At 39.9% G+C, this 22,314-nt stretch overlaps 1 protein-coding gene across 1 annotated transcript in view; it reads right to left on the bottom strand.

Moving 5' to 3' along the window:
- The window catches only part of LOC310643453 (E3 ubiquitin-protein ligase UBR3-like), a gene marked incomplete at its 5' end in the record, with an annotated part of 115,922 nt that overhangs the window by 48,531 nt on the left and 45,077 nt on the right, over positions 1-22,314 (bottom strand). The window contains 15 exons of the mRNA XM_083367884.1: positions 8,158-8,618; positions 11,018-11,050; positions 11,256-11,429; positions 13,252-13,356; positions 13,759-13,900; positions 14,884-14,980; positions 15,422-15,563; positions 16,324-16,409; positions 18,482-18,615; positions 18,736-18,788; positions 18,883-19,011; positions 19,670-19,759; positions 19,854-19,919; positions 21,275-21,361; positions 22,091-22,224. Of these exons, the coding sequence (XP_083224010.1) occupies positions 8,158-8,618; positions 11,018-11,050; positions 11,256-11,429; positions 13,252-13,356; positions 13,759-13,900; positions 14,884-14,980; positions 15,422-15,563; positions 16,324-16,409; positions 18,482-18,615; positions 18,736-18,788; positions 18,883-19,011; positions 19,670-19,759; positions 19,854-19,919; positions 21,275-21,361; positions 22,091-22,224 (1,933 nt within the window). The remainder of the gene's footprint in view (positions 1-8,157; positions 8,619-11,017; positions 11,051-11,255; positions 11,430-13,251; positions 13,357-13,758; positions 13,901-14,883; positions 14,981-15,421; positions 15,564-16,323; positions 16,410-18,481; positions 18,616-18,735; positions 18,789-18,882; positions 19,012-19,669; positions 19,760-19,853; positions 19,920-21,274; positions 21,362-22,090; positions 22,225-22,314) is intronic.

Genomic DNA, 22,314 nt, shown 5'->3' with positions numbered 1-22,314 from the left:
TGCTTCATCACTGGATGATTTTAAAAATATCAAACAGTACTGGGCTAAGGATGGAGAACTGTGGGGTTCTACCTGAGACTACCTCACGGCAATGTCAAATCATTTATGACAGGAATGTCAAACTCGTGATGTATCGGGACTTTTCCCCCATTGCTGGCAATGGAGTGGGCACGGTTTCGGCGTGACGTATCCGGCCCACGGGCCAGCAGTTTGACATGCCTGATTTATGAGTACCCTTTGGGTGCAATTGTTCAACTGACTGCATGCTATCAAAACACAACACCATCCAGGCCAATTAGTTATTTTGCCTGAAAGGATATCAGAAATTTTCTCAAACCTTTACTAACTTTACGGTTATGTCCACATAAAAATATGCTTTAGAAAATTATCAAGGGAACTTAAAAAAATCAAATGAGAATGATAAAGGTAGCCCAGACAAAAAGCACAACTAGGTGTGCTAGCACTATCTTTATTGTAAGGAAAAATTAACCTAATCTTGCAAGATAGAAAGTATTTCTTTCCTCCTTTCCTTTTACTCTCTGGGCAACTGGTATGGGGGGGGGTGTCCTTTCTGAAATGTTTCCAATGCCCTCCCTCCTTCTGTGGGCTGAAATACCTTTTACATGCTGGTAGTCTGCTGCAGCTCTTGCCCTTAACTTCCAAGGTCACTCCCAAATACCATTACAAGGACCAGGAAAAAAAAAGAAGAACAAGGTAGCTTGATAGCTACATCTTTGAAATATGTGAAAGACTGCTGAAGTTGTCTCATCCTAAAGGAGACAATATAGTGGATTCTCCTTCTCTGGATGTGTTAGATAGAGACTGGATGGGGATCTATTGTGACTGTTTAATTTGTGACTGAGAGGGATAGGTTTACTGATCTAAACCAGGGGTAGGCAACCTTGGCTCTTTTACGACTCGTGGACTTCAACTCCCAGAATTGAAGAGCCAACATTGCCTACCCCTAATCTGGTGGTGATGACCTATAAAGCCCTAAATGGCTTGGGTCCGGGATATCTGAGGGAACACCTGCTGCCAGCATCAAGCTCCCTTCGTCCTGTGCGCTCCCACAGGGAGGGTCTTCTCAGGGTGCCACCGGTAAAAGATTGCCGGCGGATAACACCCAGGGGGAGGGCCTTCTCTGTGGGGGCGCCTGCCCTCTGGAACCAGCTGCCTGCGGAGCTTAGGACTGCCCCCGACCTTCGTTCATTTCGCCGGGACCTGAAGACCTGTCTCTTCGAGCTTTCCGGCCCAGGCTGAGAATTTTTAACTGAGGTTTTTAGTTAAGGGATAATTTAATCTTTTTTAATTGTTTTTTAACTTTTGTATTTTGTACTGTTTGATTTTAAATACCCTGTAAACCGCCCTGAGTCCTTCGGGAAAGGGCGGTATATAAATCTAATAAAATCTAAATCTAAATGGCCCCTTCCAACTATGTAATTGCAGGTTATATAATTCGAAACAGTATAGAATACAATAAAACAAAACATTAAATAAAACAAGGACACGCTGTATATAAATTTTAAAAAACAGTGCCCACAAATACGGAATAGTACCATCGTGAGGTATTAAACTGGAAGGGGGCTAAACATGTTTTCAGCACGTAAGTAAATTGTAATCACTCAAAAGAAACTTACATCAAGAATATGTGGCAACTCATATTTTCCCAAGATATCTCCCTCCACTATGTCTTTGTTAAACTGGCTAACTGTAAATAGAAAGCCTTAATAAGGAGACAGAAACAAACTGACAGAATCAGTACAAGTCAGTAATTTTCCGCAATGCCCCAAGGGGGTCCACGCAGAAAGACTGAAAGTATTACAAAGCAACCCAGCAAAATTCTTTTCTATGCCTTAGTTCCTATAGCAACAAATTCTGCCGGCGATGCCAAGTTTGCCTAAGATGAATAAGCTAGAAAATAGGTCATCCAGCCTCTTTATGCTTGGTTTTTCTTCTAGCACCAACAGCAATAGCTGAGCTTCTCAACATCCTGGCTGAGAGATGGCAGTTGCAAGAAGCACTGACAGATAGAACTTTATTGTGATTCATGTTCAGTTGAAATAAAGCAAGTCATATTGGATATTTATGTCTGTGCAATGATTTTACATACTATAAAAGATCTAGCACACAACATTGCCACAATCTGTTCTCTATTGGCATAGGTCTTCTAAGAATGTCTGTACAACATGACTCAGATCAGAAATACGGCTCTGTGTTCTGGAAACTCAATTTTCCATTGTAAAATTTCCAATTTATGCAAATTTATCTATACCAAAATAGTATGATGTTTACTCATGCGCTTGTGACCTCCCGATTGGACTACTGCAACGCTCTATACATGGGGTTGCCCTTGAGGACCACCCGGAGGCTTCAGCTGGTGCAGAATGCAGCCGCGCAGTTTGTGATGGGGGTTTCCTGATACTCCCACGTAACACCTCTGCTCCACGAGCTGCATTGGCTTCCGGTTGCCCTCCGGGTGAGATTCAAGGTGCTGGTGATGACCTATAAAGCCCTAAATGGCATGGGTCCGGGATATCTGAGGGAGCACCTGCTGCCGGCATCAAGCTCCCTTCGTCCTGTGCGCTCCCATAGGGAAGGTCTTCTCAGGGTACCGCTGGTAAAAGATTGCCGACGGACAATACCCAGGGGGAGGGCCTTCTCTGTGGGTGCACCGGCCCTTTGGAACCAGCTGCCTGTACAGCTTAGGACTGCCCCTGACCTCCGCTCATTCTGCTGGGACCTGAAGACCTTACTCTTTGAGCTTTATGGCCTGGACTGAGAGTATTAATTGGGGGTTTAATTGGATTTTAATTGGGATTTTTATATTCAAGGTTAATGTAATCATTTTAATTGTTTTTAATTTTTGTAATTGTTGTATTGTTTTCTTTTAAAAAACCTTGTGAACTGCCCTGAGTCCTACGGGAGAAGGGCGGTATATAAGTCTAATAATAAACTAAACTAAACCTATCAGGTGAGTATTTACCGAAATAAAATACATGGCAGTGGCATATATTCTACCATACTACTGTAAAAATACTTTTTACAAATTTAGATTGCGCTCATTATAAAGAGTTGAAGTTCTTACACATGCACTCATTTTTACTGGGAATATTGTCAGAGTTGCAGATGCTAGATGTATTCCTGCTGTAGGGAAGAATTTTTAAATTGCAACGCGAGATTGTTGTGCCATGTTTGTAAAATGTTCTGTCACTCCGAGCACCATTTACATAAAAGAAGTATGCGTAAGTGTTTGAAGGCCTAACCTACTCAACAAATCAATGACAACAACAAAATTCCTCTGCTCTTCTCTCTGGCATTTTCGTTGTTGTTTTTTTTTTAATTTTGGAGAATACTCTGTTGTAATGACAAATTAAAAACAATTACATTAAAATGGAAGGTTCCTCAGATCGCTGCTGATACAGTAACAACTAATACATCTGAAAGCTGCTAGACAAGAGATTGAGATTTATATATTTACCAGTTTCATAGCTCACTGAACTCAGTATATTCTGTAAGGCTTACAACACATTAACATTGTAAAAGCTATAGCATAAATACATCCAAATGATGAAAAACAACAGAAATAATAATAATAATTAATAATAATAATAATAATAATAATAATAATAATAATAATAATAATAATAATAATAATAATAATAATACTCTAAGATGGACACCAATAAAATTTATTTAAAGTTGAAGGCTCACTAAAATTAAGCTGTCTAAAAATCACAAGGAAGCTTTACAGACTTCTAGGCTAAAGCGTGAGAGCTCCCACAAAGAAGACCTTTTGCCTCAGCCATATGACCCTCACTCCTGAGAAAGGGAAAACTCTTTTAACAAATCTTTAGATATTGTCACTGGATATGCATATTCGATTCAATTCGGTTCTGTAGTTCTTCTCTCTAAAGACAGGCAACAAATAACTAATCAGTAACTATTCCTTTGAGAGACAGATTTGTACAGTGGTTAAAGGCACTGGGCTGGAAACTCGGAGACTTCTAGTCCTACCATTGAAACGAAGCCAGCTGGGTGACTTTGGGCTAGGACCTCTCTCACAGCTGTATGAAAAAGGCAAACCACCGCTGAAAAAACCTTCCCAAGAAAACTGCAGGACTTTTCCTATGGAATCGGTGGGAGTCAAGACTGACTCAAAGGCACAAACATACACAAAAGCTATCCCTTAGAACAGACATGTCAAACACAAGGCCCGCGGGCCACAAACGGCCCGCCATATGATTGAATCCGGCCCGCACAACTCTCCCAGAAATTACAAAGGTCCGGCCCCCACCACCTTGGCGCCGGCCCGGCTGAGCACCTGCTCAGTAGGAGGCAAGTGCTGGTGGAGCCCAGCAACATTTGCAGCTCATTAGCCCCTCAACAGCTCATTGGCCAGAGCCCAGGCAGCCTCCTCCCAGTTCCAAAAAAAAAGTGGGACTAAAAAAATTCAATCGATCAATTCAAACTGCTCACAAAAAAAAAACAACTCTCAAAGTTCGAATTGATTGAATGAACTTCTTTGGTTTGTGGGACTTCCTACAAACTTCTTTGCTTCTTTGGACTGCACGTGGAGTCAACGGAGGAAGAAACAGGAGGAGTGGAAAGGTGAGTGGGACCTTTTTCTACTTGCTGTGCGGGTGGGGGCAGACTTGAGGAGGCCAGAGAAAGAGCCGCTCTGTTACCTCTGCTGGCATGCTTTGGCGTTTCATCTCCTCGTTCGGGCGCTGCGGAGGGTGAGCCGAGGCGCCCGGCCAGATCCTGCAGTGCCCCAGCCCAGACGCGCCTGCGGGAGCTGAGCCGCTTGTCTCCTCGTTCGGGCGCTGCGGAGGGCGAGCCGAGGCGCCCGGCCCGATCCTGCAGCGCCCCAGCCCAGAGGCGCCCGCGGGAGCTGAGCTATTAATCTCCTCATTCGGGCGCTGCAGAGGGCGAGCCGAGGCGCCCGGCCCGATCCTGCAGCGCCCCAGCCCAGAGGCACCCGCGGGAGCTGAGCCATTAATCTCCTCGTTCGGGCGCTGCAGAGGGCGAGCCGAGGCGCCCGGCCCGATCCTGCAGCGCCCCAGCCCAGAGGCGCCCGCGGGAGCTGAGCCATTAATCTCCTCGTTCGGGCGCTGCGGAGGGCGAGCCGAGGCGCCCGGCCTGATCCTGCAGCGCCCCAGCCCAAAAGCGCCCGCGGGAGCTGAGCCGTTAATCTCCTCGTTCGGGCGCTGCAGAGGCCGAGCCGAGGCGCCCGGCCCGATCCTGCAGCGCCCCAGCCCAGAGGCGCCCGCGGGAGCTGAGCCATTAATCTCCTCGTTCGGGCGCTGCGGAGGGCGAGCCGAGGCGCCCGGCCCAGACGCGCCCGCGGGAGCTGAGCCGTTAATCTCCTCGTTCGGGCGCTGCGGAGGGTGAGCCGAGGCGCCCGGCCTGATCCTGCAGCGCCCCAGCCCAGATGCGCCTGCGGGAGCTGAGCCGCTTGTCTCCTCGTTCGGGCGCTGCGGAGGGCGAGCCGAGGCGCCCGGCCTGATCCTGCAGCGCCCCAGCCCAAAAGCGCCCGCGGGAGCTGAGCTGTTAATCTCGTTCGGGCGCTGTGGAGGGCGAGCCGAGGCGCCCGGCCCGATCCTGCAGCGCCCCAGTCCAGACGCGCCCACGAGAGCTGAGCCATTAATCTCGTTCGGGCGCTGCGGAGGGCGAGGAGCGGCTCCGCTGCTGGGGGCGCATCTCGGCCAGGCCTTGCAGGATCCAGGCCGGGCGCCTCGGCTCGCCCTCCGCAGCGCCCGAATGAGGAGACAAGCGGCTCAGCTCTCGCGGGCGCGTCTGGGTTGGGGCGCTGCAGGATCAGGCCGGGTGCCTCGGCTCGCCCTCCGCAGCGCCCGAACGAGGAGATTAATGGCTCAGCTCCCGCGGGCGCGTCTGGGTTGGGGCGCTGCAGGATCAGGCCGGGTGCCTCAGCTCGCCCTCCGCAGCGCCCGAACGAGGAGATTAACGGCTCAGCTCCCGCGGGCGCATCTGGGTTGGGGCGCTGCAGGATCAGGCCGGGTGCCTCGGCTCGCCCTCCGCAGCGCCCGAACGAGGAGATTAACGGCTCAGCTCTCGCGGGCGCGTCTGGGCTGGGGCGCTGCAGGATCGGGCTGGGCGCCTCGGCTCGCCCTCCGCAGCGCCCGAACGAGGAGACAAGCGGCTCAGCTCCCGCGGGCGCATCTGTGCTGAAGCTCCTCTGCTGGGCTTCTTTCGCATGCAATTCTGGGCCAGGTGCTTCTGAGGGCAAGCAGAGGTGCCTGGCCCGGATCCTGCAAGGCCCCGGCCGAGACGCGCCCCCAGCAGCCTCAGGCAAAGTAGCTCGCATGCAAAACAAGCCCGGCAGAGGAGCTGGAGCAGCTCCGCTGCTGGGGACGCGTCTCGGCCGGGCCTTGCCGGATCCAGGCCGGGCGTCTTTGCTCGCTGCTCCAGCTCCTCTGCCGGGCTTGTTTCGCGTGCGAGCTACTTTGCCGGCCGCTGCTGAGGGAAGATCTCTGGAGAAGAGCATAAGGTGGCAGGGAAGCTGCATGAGGGAAGGCTGCTCCAACCAGCCAGCATCCTTTCCACGCATGAGTGGAAATGGGGTTTCCCTTTCAAGAAGGGCCAGCCTCCCTCATGCAGGACTGGGAAGTGCTGCTCCCTGCCTCCTCTTGCTCTCCAGAGATCTGTCAAGGCAGAAGAAGAAACACACACACACACACACACACACACACTCTCTCTCTCCAAGCTTGGAGACTAGGAGGCTATCTACATTTGAGCTAACAAACTACCAATCATGCCTGGGCTTGGGAAGAAGGCCCTTTCCATCCTCTGCACATGCTTGGCTGCAGATGTTTGGGGAGGTGAAGAGCTTGTGGGGCAATGAAATGTCCCCACATCAAATTAGCTGGTGCAACTTGTTCTCTCCTGACCTAGGCATTTCGAGTAAGCTGCGCTGAGTGAGCAGCATTGAGCTGGCCACGCCCACCCGGTCACGCCCACTTGGTCACGCCCACCTGGCCACGCCCACCCGGCCCCCTGAAGGCAACCATAACGCTGATGTGGCCCTCAGTGAAATTGAGTTTGACACCCCTGCCTTAGAACATCAATTTTGTATTATATGTTCATATACAGGCAACCATCTTAAAAGCTCTTGTACTTTGCCCATTTTAACCAGATATCTGCTTCTGATTCATCTGATTCTTCACTGCGCCCTGACCAACTTCGCATTCACCATGTATTTACTTTTGTTCCAGTTCGTAGACATTCAGCTCCACAAGTCTTGACAGCCCACAGCCCGTCTCCGCTGATGTTCACATGCTTTTCTAGATGCTTGCATTTTACTAGATGCCCATTGACAATGTGGCTAGCAATTGGAACAGACACAGGAATTAACTTTAACTGAAACATTATGTAGGGGCAAATTTCTTGTCTTTTTTTTTTACTATAGCTTCACTATATCTTATTCTGTCATTCAAAACTACAAAATTGTCAGGCACAAATAATCTGGAGCAGGAATTGTGTGCAAAGCACTAAGACTTTCTTCACCTGTACTCAAGAATCTGAGAACTAGTGGTCCAAGCTAATTTGGAACTAGAATGGGGTCAATGGAATTCATGCGGGGCTGGACTTGGATCTCCTGTGGATGTGAAATGACTCCAAACTAATTACACATTTAAACCTGCCCTCCAGCTCAGTCTTCTCATCTCCTACAAAAAAATATTTCAAATAATGTTTAATTTTGCTCCTAATTAATGAAACCATTCACCACCAGGTTCAGAAGGGCAGAGTTCAGGGGCATTGAAAGAATACCATAGTGAGATAATTTGTATTCTGCTCTCATGCTAGGTTTAAGAATTTGTATTCCATCCAAATCTAGATATGCCATTAATATTTTGTGGAAAATGATAGAAATGTATTAAAATATTTTAAGGAAACTTAAGATTTTGTTATCATCTAAACAAGTCAAACCCACCAATTACTAGAAAATATACTGTACAACTGTAAAATAAGATAAAATAAAGGATTAAATTAGAACCTGACTTGTATTACCCATACGGAAGTCTTTGCATGCAACTCACTTCTTTACAGTAAGTTTTCAAATGCAAAATAAGGCAACATTAACAGTTTAAGAACAAAATAATAACACCATGCTTCTCTTGTCCACACTTTAAAACTTACCTTTCTTCTTTGTCCAAAGTTTTCTTCTCTGCTGGACTAATCTTTTTTGGTGGCACAGTTGGAGTTACTCTTCTACATATTTCTTCAATGATGTGTTTGTTTAATCTACTCTGAAAAGCAGCTTTTAATAAAATCCTTTCTACAGCAGTCATTCCATCGCCATGAAAATATTTTGGGTTTTCATGCTGAATTAAAGTATCCATGTTGTCCAACCAAGGAGGATAGTAGGAGTTCTGCTTTCCTGACAGTTTATGATGAAGCTTAATGAGCAAAGACAGTATGCTTTCTTTGATTTCTAAAATAGCTGTTGTTAATTGAGGTGTTGCACCAGGAGCAGACCATTTCATTGAAGACTTCGGTCGAACAGCCTGGCTGGCTTCAGTAGTATTGCGATTAATTATCTCCTGAAATTTCTTTCGACGCTCTGCAACCAAACTGAACACTTGTGCAGTCCCTGAATTCTTAAAAAGTAAGAATATGAGCACTGCATTAGATACCGCAACAACCACTTTTTAGCAGCAACAGCAAAAGATCATCAAAAGTATTCTTATGTGTTCTTTTAGTTTAATCTAAAATGAAACTGACAAATGAAAAATACTGTAACGTGGAAGATTTTATATTACAAATTTTATTTCATATTACAGTATTTAACCTTTAACCTTTATATATAATGTTGAACCATAATGCGCTTAGTTTGGCGTGGAATGGAAATTTATTTGTAACAGTTTAGCAGTGTGTGTGAAATCAGGCCATGTTAGCTTGTTAAACATTTTTTTTCTAAAAATACTAGCTAAGCATTATATGCAAATGCATCTTAAACGAACAACACGCTCTGTAAGGCTAAAGTGTACATAAGTCTCTCAACTGCTACACCAGATAATGCAATCAGAAGGATCAAATGCTCCTTATCCCATCTTCCTCTTCTACATTTAAACTGACTGAATCCATAAGCTAAGCTTTGATTATTTAAAAATTTTAGCTGCATTTGTGTGCATTGCTAAACATGGTTCATTGAAGAAGCTAAAATCCTACTCAATGTATGGGTTGTTTTACAAAACTACAGGACCAGAAAGATATTCCAAAATTATCTAGCCTTTGAATTGGAGTAGTAAAACTCAGCTATACTTTTTTGAAGGCGCTTTTATTTTTTTAACCTAGATTTGACAGCATGGACAGGTTTATGTTTAAATGTTTCGTGGGGAAGATAGACCAACAGACAGAACTTGTAAACCACTCAGAATTTTGAGGAGGAGGTACATAATAAAAAGTAATAAATACTCCCCCAACACATATTTTCTGCTATTTCTATTTCTATTTCTTTTTTCAGTACTAAAATGTTAGTGGTAGGGAACAAGAAGTACAGTTATTTACAGTAATTTGATCCTGAATGTAAATACTGTAAGGATTGGAGCAGAAACAGTATTTAGTATTGGCTTGGTAGGTTTTAAAACAAAGTATTCAAACTGTTGAACAGCTTTAGTTTACCATATAGCAATTGTGCACTTTTAATATGTATCTTTTATGAGACAGAGGTAAATGTTCATTGTCGCTCCTTGTAAAATGGAGGAGAGTTGTGAAGACACAGGAATGCTTGTCAAAAAGGATCTGGGAAAGGAATGATAGGCAAACTAAAGAGGGACAGAGAAGTCTGTGAACTGTGAGTGAGAAGTTCTTAAAATGCTTGTGTAAGGTTTTTTCCCCTAGCTGTCTTTCTCCTTTATACCAAAGAAAAGAACAAAATGAAAAAATCAACTAAAATTAAGTAAAGTAATGAAATTTGGATGGAACAAGAGGCCACAAACACTATAAAAGGAGATTCGTAAGACAACTTCAAACCACGATTTCAAATTAAGGTTTGCTGGCAATATAAGTTAATACACTTCAGCAGGTTGCAATATAAAAAGCGAAAGTTAAGTCAAATTAACAATGGAATAGGAACACATCCCAAACTGAACTTTTGGGAAATAATAAACTCTTATATAAGGACCAGAATGTACATTTAATCAATTTTTTAAAATCCAAAGTAAGATTCTGGAACTTCTCTTATTGTGGGCATTTTTATCGATTTGTGGCCTAACATTTTTAGAAGGGGAGTACATGTAACATTTTTTCTTCCTTAAAACTGTACATTTAATATTCCAAAACATATAGAATGCTTAAGAGAAATTCTAGTGATGAACTGAAGAATCAAACTCCACACCATGTGATATATTTCACAAGAAGCTGTAGGTCATAGTATAACACGAGCTTGTTGCCACCCTTAAAAAAAAACTAAAGTAGGATACTTGCTTTCCATTTAGTAGAGTTTTTTTTTCATCATAATCTCAATTCCAATAAAATCTAAGAATGCACGTTCATTTTACATAAGACAACAGACTAGGGATCTTTTAAATTTTCCATCTGAGAGGTAGCAGCCCAATTGTGAATTAGTTATGAAGCATGTAAACAATAATTTGTTTATATTATTAATAAATAAAATAAAATATTAAAAATTGAATAATTTTTCAACTCAAATTATTTCTAACAGTACCAAAGGCCTATGTTTACTGAGAAAAGAGGAAACTAAACAGCAAAATTATTAATTAACAATACTTCCAGCAAAAAAAAATCACAAATACTCAAACAAAGCAAGCTGGCATGTATTCCATTGACAGGTTAATTATTATTTATGGCAGCTCGCATACTGAATTTAGAACCGAACTAAAGGGCTATGTTCATATATCTTTTAATACAATCATACGAATATTTTAAGGACTACTGCTCCTCGGTAATTTGAAACGACTGTGGAAGTGCAATAATGTTAGGGCCAGCGTAGTTAAAGCAACGTTGCATTAGGCTTACAAAATACACACAAATCTACCTCTCTCTGGAGTCCTTTAGAGCGCCTTGGATTCTGATAAGTTGGAGGAAAAAGGAGGAGGTTAACAATCCTTTAGAACCATATTGCTAAATACCAGATATGTACACAGTGACAGAGAAAAACATATTTTAAGCAAAGCTTACTTGAACTCCCTATAAAAAGATTAAAAATATACGCTGAATTAAGACATCTAACATTACCACAGTAACACACACAAAAAAAGAGGTTACAACTTTACCTGACAGGTTGCTAAGCCATCAGAGCTTGTACTCGCAGGTGGTTCTCTTTTCACTTCTGGTGCTGTCTCTGGTACTCGTACCCGCACATAGTTAATAAAGTGACGCATGTTTGACACCAAATTATTCCCTGGAAACCAGCTATCATGGCAACGTTCGTGGCCTCCCATGGAATCCTAGAATATCAACCGTAGTACATGAAACCAATGATCCACATTCTAGGATTCAATTAGCACAAATAATAAATATATAAAAATATCAACTTCAGCATGTACAAAAAAAATACCTAGTTCTCTATTTAGCCATGTAACTAGTTTAACAGCAATAAAAATATAGACCAATTCTAAGGATATCTCCTTTTGGGGGAGGGAGGGGGAAGTATGTTTAAGATAGAACAGAATTTATACTTATTCATGCTGTGCAAAAACATTTGGAGAGACGTTCTTAAGAGTGGTTGTGTCACCTCAGGTCTTATCGGGGGAACTTCAAAAGTCTCAAGAATTGTCCAGGATGTGAGTCTCCTGGAATTGCTAACCAAGTGAAGTCCCCAAATGGGTTGCATAGCCCTAACATGTATTATCTCGCTTTACAAATTACTCAGAAAACTTGGGCACATAATACTTTTACTACATTCCAGGGTCACATTATTATCATATATTTTTCTTTTTAACATTTTAGCATTTTATGAGTCCCTGATTATTGTGACATGTTCAATACGCTATTTTTTTTAAAAAAAATCCTAATCTACCCTCATACATAAATGCAACCCCCCAAAATTAAGATAGCAATCCTATGGAATCCATACTTCCATATGCCAAGGTCAGCAATACATTTTTTTTTTTTTGGTAACCTTCAAAGAGGTTTGTGATTTGCTGCTATTCCTATACGATGCCTGGTAAGTGGAGAAGAAATGGTAACTTGTACAAGATTAGCTTGGCTAAAATGCTCATTTTTAGCTGACATGCTATATTATTTTTCCTTCGAGCTTACCTTCACCTTTTAAATACATCTATCTTTACCCCAGGAGAAACATATAAATCTCTAAAATACAGTAGACTGCATCACAAGGGCATATACTAGTATATATTGGAGATTTCTCATGTTGTGGAAATAGAACTAAAATCATGTCATCCATCCATACAAAAAAGATATTAGCAGATGTGCAAATCTTTGCAAATGGCACAATTTTGTAGGAATGATTAAAAACTATCCCATAGTACAGACATGTCAAACACAAGGCCCGGGGGCCGGATCCGGCCCGCAAAGTGGTTTCATGCGGCCTGCGAAGCCATCCTGGAAACAGTGAGGGAACGGCCCCCACTGCCTTGGCCCTGGCCCAGAGACCCTCCTTCTGCCAGAGACCCTCAGATCTTCCCCACTCCTGCCCAGGCCCCCATAGGTACCCTTGATACGAACGATGTAGAGCTGGCCATGCCCACCCAGTAGGCCATATGCGCACTAGCCATGCCCACCCAGTAGGCCACACCCACCCTGGCCATACCCACCTGGCCCCCTGAGGGCAACCGCCATGCTGATGTGGCCCTCAATGAAATTGAGTTTGACACCCTTGCCATAGTAATTCAGTAACATAAGAATATAGAACATATACGGAATATAGGTTGACCTGAATGGGGATAATCAACTAAAGTGGCAGAAGAAAACAGAATGGAATGGCTGGAACAGGAGAAAGTATATATAAAGGAATGAAAAAAATAATGTAAAATTTGAGTAGGACACTTTCACAGTCATATTTAATATTTCTAAGATACCTTCACAATTGAAGGTGAAACTGAGTCTTCAGTACAGGTGCAAGAGAAAACCTATACATGGATAAAGAAACACATACTCAGTAGGCAGGGAATATGGCAGAATATAAGATGAAGGGAAAACTGGAGAAAACCTGGAGTAGCTAGAAGCCTGAAAAAAGCACAACGACGCATCATTTTAATGCAAAAACCCATTTGTTTTCTATCTAAAAATGCTTTAATTAGCACTTACTTCTTCATCAGATTCCTGCTCAGAAGAATTCTCTAGTCCCAATTCAATCAAATATAAAACCATGCAAAGGACATGTTCTGACAAATTTTGATGATCCATTAATATCTATAACAAAATAAACACATTTTTTTTACTCTCTAAACTTTTCCAATTTAGAATTCAGGGAAATAAAAACTCCCCCATATATAAATGAATGTTACAAGAAATGCCAGCTACAACTGGAAAAATCCTTTTACCATAAGAATATTATCCTTTATTTTTTTTAAAAAAAAACAACCCAAACAAACTGAAAAAGTACATACAGACTAATAAGCTGCATACTAATATATGTACTTGTGTTTAGTTTCTCCTTTGGAAATACAATGGGAAAAAGGACAACATGTAAAAAGTCTTGTCTTGCATTGTATTATGTGTAATAAAAACAATTATTTTTCACACAAAATTTAAAACAATGTTAAAAGTCATTTTTAGCTTCAAATTCTTGATCCCAGCCTTTCCAATAATTACCTTGTAGAGTAGAGTGAACAGCACAATGTGTAAAGTTTTGCAGTACAAGAGTTTCATGAGTCCTTTATAACTTGGGTGCAAATGTGTTCGTTTCTTATAGGGTGGCCAAGGATTCCCATGGACTTTTCCACTCTGTTTTAAACTGTAAAAACAGAAATTCTACACTGAATATTCTTTACTTGTAAAAATGAAGATTAACTATATACTTGAATTTGGACAACTTTTTAACCTAAGGATATAAGAGTTGGAGGAGAAAAAGGAATAGAAGTCTGAGGAAAGAAGAAACTCAAAAGGTCGACTTCCAATCTGATTTTACTTCGCCTGAAGGAACACATTATTCAATTCACTAAAAAAAATGAAAAGGTTATATATTTGTGAAATTTGGCTGGTGATACATCATTCTGACATATCATTTTTAAAAACCAAAGCAATAAAAACATAGACCACATCTAGCTCAGAACCATGCATTTCATAAAATTTTTGCAGTATGCAAAAAATATACATGTAACTGCTATGTAGCATCCTAATAAGAGATAACTTGTCATAATCTGTAAATAAAGCAGTTTTTCCCTGGCTAAATTGAAACCATATATAAATATTGATCAGATTTTAGAGCTTATCCACACTAACGGATTTTCTCTTGACTATATTCCATGCACAATTGATTCAATATCCAATTCTGAGTCCTGCATATTCACAGATTATTTCTCTAGTACTTGGCTTGAACACAAGAAATATCCCATTATATTTAGAAGCAGCTTGCAATTCACCCAGATTGGGCCTAACATAAAACCCAACATAGAAAATAATAATTATTACTATTTCTGATGCAGTGTTTATTTTCCTGAATAAGCAGGATACTGCTGCCAACAAACCAGTGTTAAAATTAAAAAATCACCCTTTAGCTGAAGATGGCCAGTTTTAATTGCTAAGCCTTTATTAAAGGAAAGCTATTTTTTGCTTCCTTTAATTTTTCTGTAATGCACTTAAACAGAAAATTAATTAATTCAGAGACAAAGAAAGAGAGGGTGAGGGAGAGAGAAAGAGATTCCAAATAGTCAACAGCTTCCTATTTCTGTTATATAACAGGCTTCCTTTTTTATGACTCAGAATATATCTACTTACAATGCTGTATATCTATCCATTGCAGACTGTACATCTCTACGATAAACAGTTCGGAGAATTACCATGACTGGGTCGAATTCCTCATCCCAGACCTCAGCTGTTAGAAAGAGTCAGAATATATTTAATATTTAATTATTCATATTTTATTGTCTTGATTTTATAATTCATAATGTACACAATTTAATTTTGTAATTTTAAACACACACACACACAGCTATGTATGTACATATAGATGGATAGATCAATAACAGAATGCACTTTGTTTTTCATCACAATCTCCATTATCACAGTCTTTCTTCTCTAAGATTAAAACTGAGCAATATTATCCCTTATATTGTTTTTTTTACACGTCAAAAGCCACCATACTGTTTCTTTAAATCAAGTGATTGAGAAAGGAAAAGCACATATCATTCAAACCTACATCATATAATTAAATCTATGTAACTGGTGTTAAAAATGAAATAGTAGTATTTCTGAACTTTTTAGAATGCTTGAAATAAGTTGCAAATGTACAGGACATTAATACATTTTATCCTACCTTTAGGTGTATACATTCCTTGCTGCATGGAACCCCCTGGTTCAAATACAGGGGCTTTAAAATCAGCCACAGCAGACAGCATTGATTCAAAACTTAAACTTCCAGGAATAATACCACTTTTAGGATTAGGATTTTCTGGAATGTTATTATTTGGTTAAGACAATAAGAATCATTAAGGAGCTCATTTCAGCAGCAAGATTTGCCTATAAGCATTGTATTTAACTGTTTAGAGGAAAAACCTATCACCCTTATATTGTGCAAATGCAGAATTTCACCACAAGATGTCTCTATTAGATCATTAAAATTTGAACCCCATTCTAATTTTACATTTTAGTCTTTTGGGGATTAGAGGAATTAAATTTGTACTACATCTTTAAATACCAAAATTTAGATCACTAGAAGAATAATGGTATACTGCACTCTTCTGGTTCTTTGTATACATTACATAACTTTTAAACAGATTTATGTTTTAAACAATCAATTACCTAAGATCTGCTTCTTTCTCCCGGCTCCCTCTATCCCTACTCAGAATTCGAGGCCCAACAAAGACAAGGCACTTTACCTAAATGCCAAAATACACACAGGTTTTAAATCTTGTGTCGCTCCTTTAGAAACACAATGTGAAACAAGTGAGGATAAAGTATGATAGATTTCTGTCATCAAAGTTAGAAAGACTTGTCTTGCTGACAGTATTTTTGCCAACTTTTAGTAATATCACAAATTTTAAACTTTACTGCAAGGTTAAGGCGATGTTTGTATGCAAAGCTTAGCCACAAATAAGGATTAGCCTGATGCAACTAACACAAGTTCCAAATAGTTTTTATTTGTAAAAGAAATGAAAGCAAAATGCAACAGAATGCCTGAAATCATAAATCAAATAATTTCATATAACACAAGGATATAAGGTCCAGTAGAGAACTATGAGTTCTGTCATTCATGCAGAGCTGAGCTACCATTTCAGCTCTTAAAATCTCATCATCTGTCATCCCTAGAAAAAAAAATTGATAAGGAAATTAATATAATCAAAAACTTAAGAAATAAGATTTGTGTTTACTATACACCTTTCCAACTAAATGATAAACCTGTTTAAATGGCCTAAAGCAGACATGTCAAACACAAGGGCCGGATCCGGCCCGCAAAGTGGTTTCATGTGGCCCGCGAAGCCATCCTGGAAACAGTGAGGGAACGGCCCCCACTGCCTTGGCCCTGGCCCAGAAACCCTCCTTATGCCAGAGACCCTCAGATCTGTCTCACTCCTGCCCAGGCCCCCATAGGCACCCTTGATGCGAACGATGTAGAGCTGGCCACGCCCACCCAGTAGGCCATGCCCACCCAGGCCATACCCACCCGGCCCCCTGAGGGCAACTGCAATGCTGATGCGGCCCTCAATGAAATTGAGTTTGACACCCCTGGCCTAAAGTATATTGAAGAAATCAAAGTATAATACATGTGTATGATGTTACAAGCCCAATCCTATGTAAGAGACCTTAATTAGATATTGAGTCCCACTGAGTCATTTAGGCTTATTTCTGGGTAACATACATATATAAAATGCATAGTAGATTAACATTATCCTCAATCTGATGCTAACATCCCGCCCCCCCCCCAAAAAAAGCGGGGGGAGAGGAGAAGCTACTAAGCCAGTGAGAAATTATCACCAGATTTTAATTTCAGGTTATTAAGGTACTGTTTAGTTCATACATTATATAATTATTGACTTTTTAAAAACCTCACAAACAGTATTTTTTTTTAAAAAATAGAAACTTAAAAAGCAACTGTTACCAAGCCTTTGACTGTCTTTGTGACTCTGAAGTTGAGTCTGTATCGTAGGTATATTGATTGTGCTGATTAGATTGATCTCAGCTGCCATATTTATTGCTCCTTTTGTTATGATGCTTTTTACCTGTTTTAATTCTTTGTTAGTGGCCAAGATTCATAGGTTTCAGATGGGTAGTGATATAAATTGAATAAATAAACTGATCACATAAGCAACTAAAATGTTTTAAATTTTGTGTTAATTTTTTGTTTACATGTATTTTAGTTTTTAAAAATACTTTCTACCCCACCCTCATTATGGTGGTCCATGACCATAATAAACTATCAAAACAATTAATTTACCTATCAACAATAAATCCCCAGATAAGTCAGAAAACCTGAAAAGAGCTTATATGAATACAGTGCATACACAAGAACAAAGTGATGCAAATTCATCTGATCATTTGCCCCAATACAAGCTTGAATTTAGTTAAATCATCAGAAATGAACTACTTCCTTAATAAAGAAAGACAAAAGCTCAAGCAAAGAGCAAATGCTAACCATTATTGATCATATTTCCAACTGACTCTAGATTTCACCCTTTCGTGGAAATAAGTAGGATAAGAAAAGCCAAAGCTTTTTTTGCAGTTGTAGTTTGGGGCTGGGATAGAACAGAAGTAATCCTAATGCTAACTTTAGCCCTACAATCTAGCTAAAGTTTGGAGAGCAGAGCAAAGACACACACACCCATTGCCAAACCAGAAATTTTTTTTGGATCTGGCTAATTCTGTTGTGGACAGCAGGGGTAACTAGAGTATTCATCTACCTTGCTATAAAATAAACATCTTCTCTTCCAGAGGTGGAAAAAAAAAGTTGGCTGTTTTGTTGCAGGCATCCCAGAGACTTCAGAAGTCTCAACCAGTAACAAAACAAACTAAGTAAGGAGAACCAGATTATTTTTCCAGGATGTCCAAGCAAGGGTCAAGTCATACTTCTATTTTTATCCCTAACATTGTTGAACTTCTGCCAATGCGGCACTCAAATTAAGAATTACATGTTGGCTTCCTTAACTATGCCTTTAGTATAGCAATCATTTGTAAAAAGAAAAAAGGCAAAAAAAGAAAGAGTGCATATTTAACCAAATTGCAAGAAATAAAATTGTTACCAAATAGTCTGTACCTCTTGTTACTATTAATTACCTGCCCTCACCCCAATAATTCAAAATTCATTAAGGTCTGTGTTACACACACCTACATAGATAAACTGCTAAAAACTAAAGCATAGAAGAAAAGATGGCAAGTTCACCTAAATGTAAACGTAGACTTAAAAGAATGACAAGAAATGTTAAAGCGCCTTCTAACATTGACCTCTCATGCTCCGAATCTAGCACTGTATTCTGATGTTGGGAAGCCATTGTTAAGAGATCGACCACTTTGAACCTATAGGGATAAAAAAGAAAACAAAATCAAATTCAGAAACACAGGGTGTATGGGTTTAAAGAAACCTTTGAATTCATATAAACAGAATAAACAGATTGTTTTTATACAATACCATTTTACCTTTCAAAAACTGAGGAAATAAAATAATCGGGGTCAAGTCGAGAAGCACAAACCTTCAAAGAAAAAGCAGATATACACATACGTTAATTATCACATTCAGTTATCTACTAACAAGAAACAATGTAGTCAAAGACAGCATTGACCTACCTGTAACAGATAAATGTCAGGATCAATCATAGAATTACAGAAGTGAGACTGCACATATGTCATGGCTTGTCCTTTAATCTGCAGGCCATTCCTTACCCACATATTACTATGAATTTCAGAAAGGCTTGCCTACCAAATGTGAAAAAAGGAAAATAATTTTCATATTATTGTATTTTATAATTGTAGATAAACATATAATCTATTGACTACACGTTATTATTTTTATTTTCTGAAAATACATTCTTATATTGAGTTATACCGTTTTTGCAGCAGACCTCCGTCAGGATTGAAACCTATCAAAATATTTGTTCTTTTTAGTACCACATATTATATACACGCTATCTCAAGAAAGTAGTAACATATCTAAGTTTCTTTTTATGCTTTGGTTCAATGACTGTCATCTTCAGCTCCTAGAATAAATTTAAATATTCAATAAAATAAAGCAGTAGTCCCGACAGTATCTTGCCTATTTTTCTTGTATTTAACTTCCTTTGAACATTTTCTCTTGCTTTTGTTCTTTGTAAAGTCACATTATCTAGCAATTCATCTTTCTTTACTGTGTTCCTTATGAACATATAAATTGAAATATAATAAAATAAAATGCTTTGACATAATGACAAGTTTGAAAAATACATTCAAGTTGGACAGCTAGAGTCACACTTTCAGCTATAAATCAATTGCTTCCAGTAAATCCAAGGTACACTGTCTATGAAATTTCATCAGTGATCACTATTTGACACCTCTCAATAGTTTATGTAATAATATGCTGAGATAAGCAAAGATTTACCTGAATTTGAAGTGGATGAACCATTAGTTTCATCAACATCTCCTGGTCTGGAAGAAGTGAATCTAAATCTAGCTCTTGACATTTAACAGCCTATAAATAAAGTAAGTGCATATTTTATCCTGATGTAAACCACAAATCTATCTGTAGAATGCCCAATTTTACTCTGCAAAAATGATTTACCTACCTTACTCAGAAACATAGCATAGTAGCGATGCAATGGGAGATGAAACGTAACCTGATTAGGAGTAGGCTGCAACAAAAGGACATTAGACTATTATAAAAGAACTATTAGACTATTATATTAGACTACATATAAACCCTAGTGAGACCATACCTGGAATACCACAACCCATTTTGATCACCATACTACAAAAAAGATGTTGAGATCTTGGAAAAAAGTTCAGAGAAGAGCAACTAAGATGATCAAAAGTCTGGAGACAAAAACATATGAAGAACGGCTGCAGGACTTGGGTTTGGCTAGACTAAAAAAAAGAAGAAATAGGGGTGACATGATAGCAGTATTCCGGTATTTGACGGGCTGCCACAAAGAAGATGGGGTCAAATTATTCTCCAAAGCACTAGAGGGCAGGACAAGAAACAATGGTTGGAAACTGATCAAAGAGAGAATTAAGGAGAAAGTTCCTAACAGTAAGGACAATTAACCAGTGGGACAACTTGCCTTCAGATGGGCGCTCCATCACTGGAGGTTTTTAAGAAGAGACTTGACAGTCACTTGTCTGAGATGGTATAGGTTCTTCTGCTTGAGGGGGGGACTGGACTAGAAGACCTCCAAGGTCCCTTCCAGCTCTATTCTATTCTATTCTATTCTATTCTATTCTATTCTATTCTATTCTATTCTATTCTATTCTATTCTATTCTATTCTATTCTAATTCTCTTCTCTTCGCTTCTCTTCTCTTCTCTTCTCTTTTCTCTTCTCTTCTCTTCTCTTCTCTACTCTACTCTACTCTACTCTACTCTACTCATAAAAAATTCAGCTTGGGTATTATAATAATTTTGCCCTGAAAATCAAGGTCACTGAGTCCGTTTATCAATATTTTCTGGAATATTCAATTCATAAAGTAAATGTGTCTTTGAAGTACCCAGTAACATAAAAATGAATTTGAAGGGAAAATCTGATAGCGGGCAGGTAAAGATAAATGCCATGTAAGAATTTTTTTAAAAAAAGCTTTGCAAGTGTTTTTGTTATTTCATTAACAAAGATCCTTTACAAATCATAGGAGTCACTGCATCTTCTAAAAAAATCTTTGGCCTGCAATGTGTAACTGCTCCCTGCATAGACAGCCCACCAATTCTAATTACAAGCATATTACTGGTTTACTGAAATATTGCTTGTCTATGTTTTTAATTGAATATTGATAAAAATCATCTAAATTTCAACATATCCCAATGAATTTATATGTTTACATATTTATGAAGGCAGAAAATTCTGAACTGAGCAGAAGAAATATCAAATGTGAACTGGCAAACCAAGAAATGTAAGCTAAAGAAAAAAAATCAGTACATTTAATTCCAAAATTATATGATAGCATTATATGGTATGATACAATAGTCAACATCAAATGAAATATACAGGATATACCCACCTCATCTACAAAGTTGATTGCATCAAACCAATCCTGAAGTGCTTCTAGGCAGTATCTAACAACATTTCGTGTGTACTCTTGCGTCTCCTGAAGTGAATTACAAATGTTGCACAGACTGAAAAAAACAAAGGCTTGCAGCACTTCAAAGACGAAGTAAGATAAACGGGAAGGCTGCGGGAAGGCTGCAGCTTCCGTGTTTCTTTTCTGTTCCCCCTAAAGTGCCTTGGATTTGCAGAGCTCCAATCATGGGAAGATTAAACAGAGAGGTGATTTTTGCCATTACTTCTCACCTAACAGTGGCTGGAAAGGCTGCCCCCCAAAGGACCTTCTTTACACTACTGCAGATGGGGAGAGGGGCCTTGCACGAAAAGGGGAAGGGGAAACCCTCCCTGCTTCCCTCAATTCCTTCCTGAACAGAAAGAGGATTTGCATTTAAAGGAAAGTCCAATGCTAATATTGGAATTAAGGGAGAAAGCAAGAAAGCATTATAGAATTCAGGAAAAATAAGAAACAGTTATGCATTTTTCAGGAAAACTGCAGACTTGTTCTTCACACGTTGGGAATTAGCCAGTATTCCCATGAATTATATTCTCTCTTTTCTTGGCTTCAATTTCTTATGGTTGGGTCTAATGACTGAATGCCTCTTTCTGACCAAGTATTCAGGCCAACTGGCATAAAATATTGTATTGGTCCAACGGGTCACAAGACACAGTAGTTAACACAGATTGATGTTTGATTTGACACCACTACATACTGCTTTTTTAAATATACAATCATAAAGATCCACAAGGGAGAGAAAAACGTAGTTCAACTTACCCTGACTTTGCAGTGTGACAGTAAGCCCCACATTGGTTGAGCACAAGCCTCAAGTTCAGCAGCAAAAGCAGCGTAGTACGTCTGGGATTCAAACTCAACATGTTCATTAAGTTCTCTTTTATTTAAATTCATGCCTTAAAAGATTGAGACAACAGTGTACATTTTACCTATGAATAATAATGCATTTTCTCACTATTCAATAACTCCCATTGTTAGCTATTTAC

Source organism: Vipera ursinii (assembly GCF_947247035.1).
Source record: "Vipera ursinii genome assembly, chromosome: 1".
NCBI classification, from domain to species: domain Eukaryota; kingdom Metazoa; phylum Chordata; class Lepidosauria; order Squamata; family Viperidae; genus Vipera; species Vipera ursinii.
The sequence above is the reverse complement of the archived record's forward strand: the minus strand, read 5'-3'. Positions and strand labels throughout refer to the sequence as shown.